This window comes from Filicampus tigris, chromosome 9 (genome assembly GCF_054856515.1).
Source record: "Filicampus tigris isolate MCC_2025a chromosome 9, RoL_Ftig_1.0, whole genome shotgun sequence".
Lineage (NCBI taxonomy): Eukaryota > Metazoa > Chordata > Actinopteri > Syngnathiformes > Syngnathidae > Filicampus > Filicampus tigris.
In genome coordinates, this window is record NC_141225.1 from 2584117 (window position 1) to 2597971 (window position 13855).

General features: G+C 40.2%; 1 protein-coding gene across 1 annotated transcript; it reads left to right on the top strand.

Annotated features, from left to right (window-relative positions):
• The first annotated feature begins 195 nt into the window (after positions 1-195).
• Positions 196-13839, top strand: LOC147141653 (calcium/calmodulin-dependent protein kinase type 1D-like). Its single transcript, XM_086040064.1, has 13 exons — positions 196-344; positions 1652-1763; positions 6329-6454; positions 8556-8630; positions 8731-8869; positions 9004-9127; positions 9358-9433; positions 9725-9837; positions 10773-10851; positions 11631-11718; positions 12473-12819; positions 12897-12989; positions 13099-13839. Exons 1-12 carry the CDS (start codon positions 239-241, stop codon positions 12958-12960), a joined length of 1449 nt encoding a protein of 482 aa, XP_085896190.1. The 5' UTR covers positions 196-238; the 3' UTR covers positions 12961-12989; positions 13099-13839.
• The last annotated feature ends 16 nt before the right edge of the window (positions 13840-13855 follow it).

Consider the following 13855-nt stretch of genomic DNA (forward strand, 5'->3'; position numbering starts at 1 on the left):
ATAGTATAGCCGACGTGAATCTGATGAGATGCATCTGTATGTTTTATCTCATTGTGCTCTTCCCGAGTATGAATTTATATCTTATTAAAATATGTCCATTCTATTCTAAAATGTCTTGCTCAACAAAAACGTTCATTCAGAAGTACATGTAGGCCTATCGCATGCATCTGTTCATAGAGTCGTCTGGCTGTGGGAGTTTTGAACCTAACACATCTCGCGAACTCTGCGAGAGTTTAGAATGGAAGAAGCTCCGCCCCTTGTTGGTAAAAAGCTGCACACTACCTGGCAAAGTCAGGTACCGTCCAAGGATACCTCATTGCTCCTCTCTCTCACCGTTCCACAAGGTAAAACCCATTTTAAATATTACCGCTAGGCTACTTTGTTGGGTTGTTTCAGTCGTAGATTACACATTGTGAAAGATATTTTACACCTTTACATTCTGTTTAAAACGCTCGAATTTATTCATCTACATTTGAGATGTCGTCCTATTTTCAAATTAAATGTGCACACATAGCTCTTAATTGATACAGAAAATAATTTTGCAATCATTTTAGTCACACTTGGATTGAAATGTGGTGCTTCAGCGTTTAGTGCCTGGCAGGTTTAGCTCAGTTGAATGCCATTGAATGTATGTATAAAATAGTTCCGAAAATAGTGTATAAAATATTTCCCATCGTAAATGTGCTGCTATTAAAAAAATAAATAAATCTGTATTTATAATGTAAGCATAATAGCTAGCTGGATAGAGGGTTAGAAACAGCTTTGACAGCTTTATTCCTGAGTAGATTTTTTTTAAATTAGTCTTCTAATTGTTAGATGTGGTATTAAAAAGTTGCGCAAAGTAAGTAATTTTGCACATGTGCAAAGTTCAGTGATCTTTCAAGGCTAGATTGTGAACCGACCCAGTTCCGTTATGGAATCAGGTGTTAATCCATTCCCTCGGCAGACACAGAGGAGCAGTTTAGGAGCCAAACGAGAGAGGGATATAGAGAGAGGTAGATACAGTATGTCCGAAGCTTAACCAACCACTGCTATTTGCCACTAATCCCTTACTTTTTTGAATGTTGTGCAACTGATAGGTACAAAAAGGCTTTACTTAGCTGGGACTGACCTCAGCTGTGGACATGCAATCATTTATGTAACCTAAACAGGCTGAAAAGGGAACATGGGTTGTGAAACGGGTCAACGAAGGACCATTATGTTCCTCCAATTTCCAAATTTTACAACTGTAGATAGACTGTAGATATGACCATGAAGTATAGACACTTGGTAAGCTATATATATAAAGTCAGTATTATATATCAGTATTTTACTTATTTTGATGTTTTTAGAATATGACCCCTCCCCACCCCCGCCCCCCCAAAAAAGAGTTTTGGAGATGTACAATTTTCACTTTTCACAAATTCTACATGTTAATATAATGTATAATTAGCTGCTACAAATTAAAAATACACACCCAATGTTTTTACACGTAATTTCCAAAAGCATTCACAGAATATATGACATGCACTTATTACATCCATGACATTCCAGCCAAAACTTACAATAGCAGACCAATTTTCTATCCTCTTTGTCATCATTAGGGTTGCAGGTGTGCTGGATTAATATGTGTATGTTTTTATTTTAACGTATCATGGCATATGTTTTTCAGGAGTCTACGGCAACGTCAGAGCCAAGATGGGGCGGAAGGAGATTGTCTGCAGTTGGAAGAAACCCATAAATAACATCAAGGATGTGTTTGACTTCAAGGGGAAGATGGGATCGTAAGTACTGCATGCTCAGATGGGAAAATGAGACTGGTTACAGGCTGCCACCCTCCTAACTTCATCTTTTGCATTGCAATGCTGCTATTTACAGTGAATCTTACTCCCAAGTCCAAATATCAAAAGGAGGACACTTCAGGCTCAGATTGGCACAGGTTTAAGGATAATCCTTTCATCACCTACCGCACAGCTGACTTTATCAATGGAACCTTTAATACGCTCTGCGTAAACCACTCATAGCTCCACCTGCTAGCAGAGTCTGTCCCATTTTGATATGCTGGTAGATAGTGACAACACATTTAGGTCCAATACATACAGGTATTCTAGAGCCATATACTGTTAACTTAATGAAATGCAACTGTTTTGTAATTTTGATATGCTCAAAAGCAAATACATATGATGTGTATACAGTATGATCAGATACAAACATCCATCCATCCATTATCGATACCTAATTTCTTTACGAATGTGTCATTCAGATTTTAGACATGAATTGATCAAATTAATGGACAGAGCAAGCGAGGAGGAGGAAACACCTTCTCTCTCTACTCTTTTCACTTAGCTTTAGCCGTACTCACATTGTGAGACAAAGTTGGCCTCACAACAACTAAATGCAACAGAGTGAGCTGCATCAAATACTTGTTAACTTAATTATAAGCCGGTTACCTCATCGCTGTCTTGTGGACTCAAAGCTGCTTAAAGTGCTCTTGTCATGGACTGGCTGTGAATAAGTGTGGTGTGTGTTTGTCTGTCCCTGATCACTGACGTCAGACGGGAGCAGTGTGGGAACATCCTAGCCCAACTTCATTATTGGATTAGGAGTCTGACTGAATATACAGTATTTATGTTGAATGTGCACTCTACTTGATGTACTGCATAGGAGAGGGCAATAAGCCGACACTTTGCGCAAGAAACGCATATATCATATTTTTAACCCATCACTCGATTTACCTTTGCTTTTGTTTTTTGTCCGGTTCTGAGGTAAAGCTAATATTTCTTATTTGGGATATTGTAAGTTAATAGAAATAAAGTAATTGAATAGCTAATTTGGAAGAAAAAAATAATTGTGAGTGCGAGCGGCCTTGCTCAACTAGAAAACATATTCATTCAGATAAAGGTGCATAAAGGAAACTTTCTGTCAGGCAAATACATTGTGTTGAGGGTGCAACAAGCTCTTGATGACCAACAAGTGGGTATGTTAGTTGTGTCCAATTGGATGGATTTGTGTCCCAACAAGGCTGCGATGTCAGCAAGGTGGTCAAAATGACCTCTGCCAAATTTGTGGAGCTTCTAACTATCCATAAAAAAAACTTGCACACTCGAGTAATTATGATGCAAGACAACCAACCGTCCCATGCTGCAAAAAAATACCAGTGAAGCTGTAGGAGTAATGGTTATGAACAACGTGGTCACCGTTAGCACCAAACTCCAACCAGAACCCGGAGAATAAACAATGTGTACTATTTTATTATTTAATTGAGGGGAAACAAATAAAAAAGTGCATTTGCACAAATAGGCCCCTTTCCAAATCAGAATCAGATTTATTGGCCAAGTAATGTCAAACACACAAGGAATTTGTCTTCCTAGTTACAACCCATCTAAAGAGGGAGAGAGAACAGAAGGCGGTTCACTGTCTAACGCCCTGATATCTTAGATGTGAAAGAAAATCGATAGGAGAGGGGAGGAAAAAAATGACAGACTCGAACCATTCTGCTTGAGAGGGAGAACGGCTTGAGCCTGCACATACTCAGCACATACAGCGTACATTTAACAGACGTGTACAACAGATCTCAAGACTTTCCATGTAGTGAACAGGGAGGGGGAACACGACGCAACCGGTGACTAGCAGCTCAGTCCATTCGAGCGCTCCGCATCTCAGATCTCGTCACGGAGGAAAACAGGAGTTCGACGGAGGCAGTGACAAAAGGGATGTGTGTGAGCGTAATTATCAAGGATGTGGATGCGTGTCAAGCATTCGAAGCTGCTTCACCAAGCTTATTGTCTCCTTCGTGGAGACGCCCTTGGCATACCAGCCTTGGACCCGGCCGGGATGGAGGGGGTGCTGACGGGGACGCTAGCATCCAAGCGTATTTTTCTTCCAGGGGAAAATTCCAGATAACGGATAATTTGGGAGCAGGCCAGCAACAATTTCAGTCAGTCTTGAATGCCTTTAGCCTGAGTGGTGTCAATTATCCGAATCCTCGATCACTTTTTCAAGGCCAGACGCCAACTACTCCACATTATTACTCCACATTATTTTCCAATTTGCGGTAAAATTCCAAAAGCGCATTCACTTTGCGATTGAGTTTGATCATCACATGAGTCTGAGTGTTGATCGACCCGCCCAACATCATCCAGAAAGACCGGCAGCCTGGTCTTCCAATGAAGCTGCTCTGCTCTGCTAAATTTTGTGATAGATCAGGAAACCGCTAACTCCAAATAGCTGGATAGCTGTTATCAGAAGGCCAATAATTAATTTAGATATCTTCCACATCCTCAACGTATAGTATCGATAGGCACACCATTCTCCACTTTTGCCAAGGACCTAAGATCCAGCTGCAAATCTCCCAGAGGGGCAGAAGGCTCCTCACTGCCTGCTCTTCCCACTGAGAAAATTTGGTATTTAGTGTCGAGTTCAGCTGACTAATTCCATGGTTCGTTTTTGGGATGAAAAATACAGCAGGAGGCTTTAATAAGTTAAGAAAGAGGACAGCACATAGATCAAGTCAGCAAGCAGGGAGAGGTGGGGTGGGAGCCGGAGCAGAGCAAAAAGTGTCCGCCTTAGTCCAGAGCCAAGCAGAAAAACCTCAATTACCATAGCCCTATCAACTTTTACTGTTGAGTAAATACAAGTGCTATAAATGAGCAAATATACTACACTAAACGGGTCGGGGTGTAACGGTACACGTGGGTGAATTAATACGTTTCGGTATGGCATGTTCGGTTCGGTCCACTTGCGTTCGATTCGGTCCACTTATTAGCGCAAGCTTACGCACGGGCGCTATTGAATGTTGCATGCGGGAAAGCAGAGTGGCGGCACAACAGTGAGAGCCAGAAAAGAGCCAGAGGTCGAAGGTCCCCCCGTACACTGCGATCTACTGTTTGGGAACATTCTGGCTGTCCTGTTAAAATCGCAGATGGGGAAAGCTTAAGTCCGAAAGTTGTGTGCCAACATTGCTACATGAGATGGGCGGCAGGTAGCACGTCTAATATGCACGGCATCATCCGACTGTGAATGTTGCTTAGACGGGGGAGCAAATCGTCAAACTTAAATTGCGAGATTTATCATATTGTAGCGTCTTCCATGTACACGCTTGTCAGACGTAGTTTAATTATCACGTTTTTTTAATCCAAGTACAACTGCTTGCGCTCTTCTTTCTCCCCTGCTCCACTTGCTTGCCGTACGATGCATTCATGAACCTCGGAAAAATCACAACACAGATTCGTTACAATATGCTGTTGAACATTCAAACATTTCAATGCCTAAAAAGTGTATACAATTTCATAAAGAATTGTTTTAAGTTACTGTATTTTTTTCATTATAAAAATAGTTTTAATATAGTTATCAATAATTAGTTATAGTTATAGTTAACAATAATAGTTAACAATAATAGTTATTGCACGTGTTTTTTTCATCACAAAAAGTGTATATATGTACTGTAATGACAACTTGGCTTTAACTTGAATACTTAGATGTGTCATAGGCTGTTGCTGCTGAGTGTTTAAAGATTTCAGTGTCTTATAATTTACAAAATTAAGAGATCTTTATTGTTAGTGTATTTTTTTATTCTGGTGTAATTTCTTAGAACATCACCTGAATGGTTCGCTTTTATTCATTTTTTCAAAAAAAAAAAGTACAGTTTACTTGTCATCTTTTCAAAATAATCTATTATCTGTACCGCTTATCCTCACAAGGGTCGCGGGGCGTGCTGGAGCCTATCCGAGCTGTATTCGGGCAGTAGGCGGGGGACACCCTGAATTGGTTGCCAGCCAATCGCAGGGCACACAGAGACAAACAAACATCTGCACTCACAATCACACCTAGGGGCAATTTAGAGTGTCCAATCAACTTACCATGCATGTTTTTGGAATGTGGGGGGAAACTGGAGTACCCGGAGAAAACCCACGCAGGCAGGCACGGGGAGAACATGCAAACTCCACACAGGGAGGCCGGGGTCGGGATCGAACCCACGACCTCTGAACTGTGAGGCGGACGTGCTCAAAATAAACATTTTTTAAAAAAAAAAATCATTTTTTTGTACCGAAAATATACCGAACCGAAGTTTCCAAAAAAACGAACCGAACCGAAACGTGATTTAGCATACCGTTACAGCCCTACTAATTTCTTTTCCTGCTGTGCTTTCTCCCGTTAAATAATTCACTGACAGTGTCAATCTAAAGTGGCCATTATTATCCTTGTAGAGGGAGATTAGTTGACGCAGTCTTCGATTGGCTCTCATTAGATTATTGCACTAATGAAAGAAGTGGTTAAAATGTTGTGATTGGTTAGTGTGTATACTTTTTTTGTCCCAACTTGAATATATTTCTTATCCATTCTTTTGCAGGGGGTCTTTTTCTGAAGTTTTCATGGTGAGAGAAAAGAAGACAGGGAAATTATTCGCTCTGAAATGTCTGAAAAAAAAACACCTCACCCACAGCAACCTGGAAAATGAAATCACTGTTTTAAAGAGGTAAAACACACGCAGACATATTCTGAAAGATAGAGACATTTTTCTGCATAAACCTTAAAGAGAAGTCAATCCCCAAAAGTTCTTTGCAATAATATGTTCTATGTGCCTTCACTAGTCTAAACATGGCATTCTGATTAATATTGCGTTGGTGGAATATGAGTTAAGCAGCAGGGGGCGGCCATTTTGTCATCTCTGTTGACTAAAATTGACATCACAGTAGAGGTGGGCGATATATATCGTTATCGATATCATGGTCAATCTTGCTTTCACAATGTGTAAAAGGAGGAAGTGATACTCATTCGCCAAATCAGCGGGCAGGACCAAGTCACATGACTCTGTTTCAAGCATGGCGGAGTGTCGAGTGGGGATTCATAGCGAGGCGCGAGTCCACGTCGTCCGTAGTCTGTAAATGGTTTGGGGTTGACAACTGACAAGACTGACGTCGGTGGGAATAACATTGTTAGATGTGCCAAAACGGTCACCGTGAAGAGCAAGTCTGTTGCACCACGAGCCATATGGATTACGAGGAAAACTTGGCGACCGCGCAAGCACGATAAACAAAAGCTTAAACACACACACACTCAGAAAACAGTCACTGAGTTGAAGCGACAAATATAAATGCACACACGCACTCACGCTCACTCAGTACTTTAGCGAGCAAGTCAAAAGTGACAGCCTGGATGATCGCTTAACATTCAGTTTACACGCTTGTAGTCCGCGTCATTCATAACTAGCCTGTATTCCCGAGGCATGTTGCACAAACTACGCCTGCTTATTAGTGTGACGCCAGGATACATCCAAACATGAATAAAGTCACAAGGCTACATATCACAGCGATGAATGAGTGGGAAAATGCACTTTTCGATAAATTGCAGTTTTGTTATTCAACTTTATTCTGAATACGCTGGCCAATGTATGAGAATGGGTGTTGTCATGACGACATCTTTTTTTTCTCTCGTTGGGTGACACTTCCGTCACATATCAAATACATTTATTTCTCATTCTGATTGCTGTAGTTAACACCTTTTTCTCATTCTGATTCCTCTAGTAGTTGGCAGTGGTACACCAGAACTTACTGCAGCTCAAAATGTCATATCATTATGGAATAACAGCAGAGACATTTAAATGACATAAATTTTCCCAAAAATCAATATAAGTCTATGCATAATTTGTTGTTTTTTATTGTTAAATATTGTTGTAGAATATCATTATGTTTTGTAGAAGTTGTCTTTAGCAATTTAAAAGAGATATTGTTCACAAACGCTGTCTATCCACAATTGGTCTGTGAAGCAAGTGCAGATTTTAAAATATTTTTTGTAGAATATCGTCAAATTGTCATATCGATTAAAAAAAAAAAAAAATCGATTTATTATTTTTTTTTTTTTTGCCGTATCGCCCACCCCTACATCACAGTTGCTCAGGGCTCAGGTAACGACCAATCACGGCTCGCCTGTTTTCTGAAGCTGAGACATAATTGGTCGTTATCTGAGCCTTGAGCAACTGTGAGGTCATTTTCACTCGATTGACAAAATGGCTGCCCCCTAAGTTGAACAAAAACAGATGGATTTTGATGCTTTACTCATATTCCACGAACGCAATATTAATCAGAATGCTGTGGTTCGACATATTATTGTAAATATTTTTGGGGGTTGACTTTCCCTTCAAATATATTGTTTCAATTGCAATGTATAAGAATATGGCGTTGGGCGAGAGCACCCTTCAGTCCTGACACTACTGGAGCAGTTTGTGAAGTGCTGGCTAAAATACTTGTCTACAGGTGCTGAAGTCTCATTAGTTACAAAGTGTACAATTGCAGCACCCCAAAAGAATAAGGACGCCATCATTTGTGTTCAGGCCGTTTTCATTATTTTATAACTTTGTTTGACCACAAAAATGAAGCAACGTCGGGTTTTCCTGAAGTAATTTTTTTTCTGCAATAAGTTTTTATGTCGTATGACTTTTGGCAGCTTCAAGCTATTTTTGTGGCCATAGTGCTTTTATTTTATTTTATTTTTTAAGGAGGGTACCAACAAATGTGTATGTGTGTATTTGTGTTGCTGAGGTCTGCATTGATTTCTAAATCTCTTTCCTCTGATTTCAGGATAAAGCACGACAATGTGGTAGGGCTGGAGGATTTTTACGAGAGTCGAACACACTATTACCTGGTCATGCAACTGTAAGTGTACATTACATTATACCCTTAAGATTCTTGCTACATATGTCGAGTAAAAGAGACAAAAACAAAAATACTAATGATACTCCTCATTTGTGCGCAGGGTGTCAGGAGGGGAGCTATTTGATCGGATTTTGGATAAAGGTGTTTTTACAGAAAAGGATGCAAGTCTGGTGATCAAACAGGTGCTGGAGGCTGTTGGCTACCTGCATGAAAACAGTATTGTACACAGGGACCTCAAGGTAACACAAATACAAATAATATACACTGATATATTTTAGTCTGCAACCTCTAGAAATGTTTTTATATCAGAATACCTTGTACTCACCCATGTTTATCAATCTTTCTGTTCTTCTCACACTCTTTGGCTGAGTAGCCTGAAAACCTGCTGTACTATAGTACAGATGAAAATGCCAAGATCATGGTTAGCGATTTTGGCCTTTCAAAGACGTTGGAGCATGGGGTGATGTCTACAGCATGTGGTACACCAGGATATGTTGGTAAGTTACTTAGTGGGGCATGCACACAATAGAATCGAATGTAAATAGATAGGTCTCCTTTTAGTTGATAATCTCCTCTGCTTTGAACAAAAATCGAAAAGATATATTGATATAGGCAGTAAAATAAAATAGAACATGAATTAATCACTGTTGCCCTACTGTCAAATAATTAGGACATTGTTCTATATTGATGATCCTGCATGATTATCCACCATAATTTTCTTTTGTAGCTCCAGAGGTGTTGGCCCAAAAACCCTACAGCAAAGCTGTTGACTGTTGGTCTATTGGAGTTATTACTTACATCTTGTAAGTAGCTTTTTTTTTTTTTTTTACCTTCTATTCTATTCTACTGTACTGTCGTTCATACAATAATTGAGATATTTGTAACCACTGGACACAAAATTTGGTGTTAAAGTACACTGTCCATGAACTACGACCTGCTCATTGTTTCCTCCTCTGTGACGGTCCATGTCAGTTGATTGAATCAAACTTGGGGCTTCTCAACCAAACAATATTTGTAGTCACTTAACCACGGCACTTGAATTTTCCATGGTAAAAATGATGCCATATTTGAAGCTAGTTGTGTATGTGTTGCAGGCTGTGTGGATACCCCCCGTTCTTTGAGGAGAACGAGACACGTCTGTTTTCAAAGATCATGCGAGCTGAGTACGCCTTTCACTCTCCCTTTTGGGATGACATCTCTGAGTCAGGTACAAAAAAAAAGTTCTGGAAAGAAACTACGCCTGTGTAACATCAGTACAACCACCATGCCCTTCTTATGAGACATGACTTGCATCCATCATGAGTTGCTTTTGGAAATTTGACCCTTGATCCAAAATGTTTTGGCTAAATTTTGTTCAGGTTTTCATTCAAGAGCTTAAAGCAGAAGTTGACCCAAACATATTATTTTTAAAGAATATGTTCTATACAGGCACACAAGTTGAAAATTATTGAGTTTGTGGAATATGAGTTAAGCAGCAATTACACACGTTTTGAGCCATCTCGGGGGGCAGCCATTTTGTCACCTCTGTCGACTGAAAATGACATCGCAGTTGCTCAGGGCTCAGGTAACGACCAATCACAGCTCACCTGTTTTCTGAAACTGAGCCATGATTGGTCGTTATTTTAGCCCTGAGCAACTGTGATGTCATTTCCAGTCGACAGAAGTGACAAAATGGCTGCCCCCGGAGATGGCTAGATTTTCCTGCTTAACTCATATTCCATAAACACAATATTAATCAGAATGCCTTGTTTCAACTAGTGGGCCTGCATAGAACATATTCTTGAAAAATATATTTTTGGGTTGACTTCCTTTCTTATAGTGTAGCATACCTTACCTAGCATTGTAGCCTGAAGATGACAACTGGGGTTGGACCTATAGCAGCCAAACAAGTAGCGGCAATTCTCACATGACAGCACTGATCACTTCAAAGAATTTGTTTGAAGACATACCATGCTTCCCCAACAAAATAAAGGTCTCATGCTGAACTTGTAGTACTTCAAGTACGGACGCGTGACTAAATTAGGTTTATAAATATATATTTTAGGAATAGCATTTTTGTCCAGTGAATATTAACATGTTTTTGTTAAATTTGTGAAAATGTTAACGTATAGGACTCTGTACATGTCTTCTTTGTCTTTACAGCAATAGACTTTATTAGGAATATGATGGAGAAAAATCCCATGAAACGATTCACCACTGAACAGGCCCTGCGACACCCATGGTGAGTCGTTTTTTTTTGCCTTTCACATCCCCATATGCTCCCACATACGCTAAAACTAAATCTATCCTTAAGGCCCTGATAGACCAAACCGACGTCGGAGGTCGTGAAGTGTCGTGGCGTCCGAATGCACCAACTGTTTGGTGTAGTGGCCACCGTCGTAGTGTCGTAACATGTCTGTAAGCGTCTTGGGGGCGTTTACGTATGTTGAATCGCCGTCGCCAGTCGTGACATTTGGTCACTCTGATTGGCTGTTAGCTAGCAAATCAGCGCGCGGAGCACCAACGGGAAGTGACAAATGCAGTGAGCACGCCTCCGCTGCCTTAATCTATTACAAGTACGAGGGTTGACAATGTAAGTATTTCCCAATACCGTGTCAAGAACGTAATGGTTTACTTCGCGTGGGAATTCATCATGAGCGAAGAATATAGCTGAAAGAATTGTTTACGTTTTTATAATCCGCCTCCGGCCAACAGCTTTCCGGTTGGTGTTTTCTAACCATGAGAAATGGTGACTACCACCGCCGATGGTATGGAAGGGTATTACATCTTATGCATGCGCAGAAGGTACTTTAATGGTCAGCGTCGCTGTCTGTCGTTGCGGTGTATTCCTCCAGCATGACGTGCCGACAGCCGGCCGGATGCCACAGGGGGTAAGCGTCTGTCACTATTGGCCAGCGTCTTTTTGGTCTATCAGGGCCTTTACGTTCAATATTTGTTTGTTTTCTATGAAGACACCATGTATTGCAACATGGTTAACAACGATCACTGACTCTATTACAGGATTGCTGGAAACACAGCTAAAGACTTGGATATTTATCATTCTGTTTGTGAGCAGATTGAACGGAACTTTGCCAAATCTAAATGGAAGGTTAGTAACAATGTAGGGTTGTCTATATTTCGAGTGTTGCATATGAATTGTAGGATCATCATGATCACAGGATTCTAAATTAACTTTTTTGAGTGCATTTTACTCTAAAAAGATTCGATATGGTCCCAATCTAAACAGAATAAAATTGACACTTGGAAGAAAGTAAAATATTCAATGTAAATTTTACGCAAAGTGTTTTTACTGTGTAAGAGAGAGAATTTGCGTATTCCATCTATGTGGGTGGAGGATCAAAGTTTAATGACTATTTTGAGGACTCTACACAGTAAATTTCATAGAGTACATTTTACTCTTAAAAGATTATATTTGGTTCCAGTAAACAGAGTAAAATTCAGCGTATTTATGCTCCTGTGACAGAATCTTTTCTCGGTTGACAATCGGCTTGATTGAAAAATCACCGTATTTTTTTAAGACGCCCTTTATTCGCACATTTACATTGCAAAAATAACAACCGTCACTCAAAGCGATGATGCCATCTGTGCCAATCATCAGGATAACAGGATTCAACTGGTCAAAACAAGCGAATGCCGGTAACGGCATTTTCATCAGTTTCCGGGATTGGTCAAAACAAAATGTTACACTATTGTTAGTAATCTTTATTTTCATCTATAGGGCTGTAGTTTCAGAAAGCTAAAAATGATAACGATTTCATAAAATATTTTGCAACACTAAAGTGACGTGTTAGTGTCATGCCAAGACAGAAAGAACCCTTTTCACCTCCTTTCTTTGTCAACAGCAAGCCTTCCATGCAAGTGCCGCCATCTACCACATGAAGAAACTGCAGGTGTCCCACAGGGAGCACTGCACCGCTCCTCTCTCACTGCCCCACATCATTGTCCAGACCTCTTCTCAGACTGACCTAGAATCTCTAGGATCCTGCAGTAATGAAGCTCTCAGCATGGACCCAAATGGAAATCCTCTCCACGCCGCCAGTCCCCTCGCTTGCATTGATTCTGAGCCCAGCAGGAGTCTCTGCCCTCCATTAAGATGCCATCACATTGAACCCAACTACTTGCTTGCACAACCTAGAGAGATCCACTCATCGGACTCTGAGAATGACACTTCTTTCATGTCACCCAAAAGGTCATAAATGCTTCCACACTGATAAATGTTAGCTACAGTATTAGCCTCTAAAAGTGAATTATGTCTGTGCGTTGTAGTTTGGGGGCTGTGGCCGAGAGGAAGGACCCGCCACTTCAGTCTGGTGTTTGTTCTGTCATGTGATTGGCTAGCAAACCTGAGACGATTCTCATGTAAGTAAAGGCTTTTCTCTCTCTTGTTCCTTTAATTATTTTTAAAAACTAAAACTTTGCTGCCTGCTTCTGAAAACCCTAAAATCCTCCAAAATATCTCCAATTTCAGGTGACAACACAAAGAGGCATTCTTGTTGGCTTGAAGATGTCAACACGTCAACTGCTCAACACTTTTGCCCTGACCTGAGGAAAATATTTTCCAATGACTGACAACATCAGATTAACTGGAAACAGTCTTGCACTTTTCTCTCTTCTTTGTCTCCTTTTAACTTAGATGACATCTATTGAATCGTTATTGTGAAGCTGATGAGCTTTATCTGTCTAAATTGAATGTTTTCTCAACATTTTACATCAGTTGATGGAAAGGATACAACTTGCACCCAGAAGAGCCCAATTTTGAGTCAGTAGTGTATAGTAACTTATTATAAATGACTAGTTTTTGCGGTTTGGAATATGTATACAGTGGACCCTCGCATACTCGCGGTTCGTCATCCGTGGATTTGCATTATCGCCAATATTTTTTTCAATATTTGTGATTGTTTTTGTCCCCATTTCCCTCCTGTTTTTTGTGGGAAATACATATGTAAAGTTTCTCAGTGCTTTTTTTGTTTTTGTTTTTAGGATTTCTTTGGGCTTAAAAAAATCCCCACATTGCATTTCAATGGCCGTCAGTTATACGCAGCTTTTCACTATTCACGGGTCTTACCAGTCCCTCTCACCTGCGAGTAGTGGGGGTCCACTAAATGAATTTATCAAGTGCCACAAATTGGTATAAAAACTCTGTAAAGAATTACAAATGTAGTGAAATGCATTTTTAAAGTGTTTTTTTCTCAATAAATGTAGACTAGTCCTTTTTGTTTCCTCTT

Coding starts and splice junctions, on each gene's coding strand:
- LOC147141653 (XM_086040064.1), top strand. CDS start 239: ATGGAAGAAGCTCCGCCCCTTGTTGGTAAAAAGCTGCACACTACCTGG. Junction 345..1,651: donor CTCTCTCACCGTTCCACAAG/GTAAAACCCATT, acceptor TATGTTTTTCAG/GAGTCTACGGCAACGTCAGA. Junction 9,434..9,724: donor GGAGTTATTACTTACATCTT/GTAAGTAGCTTT, acceptor TATGTGTTGCAG/GCTGTGTGGATACCCCCCGT.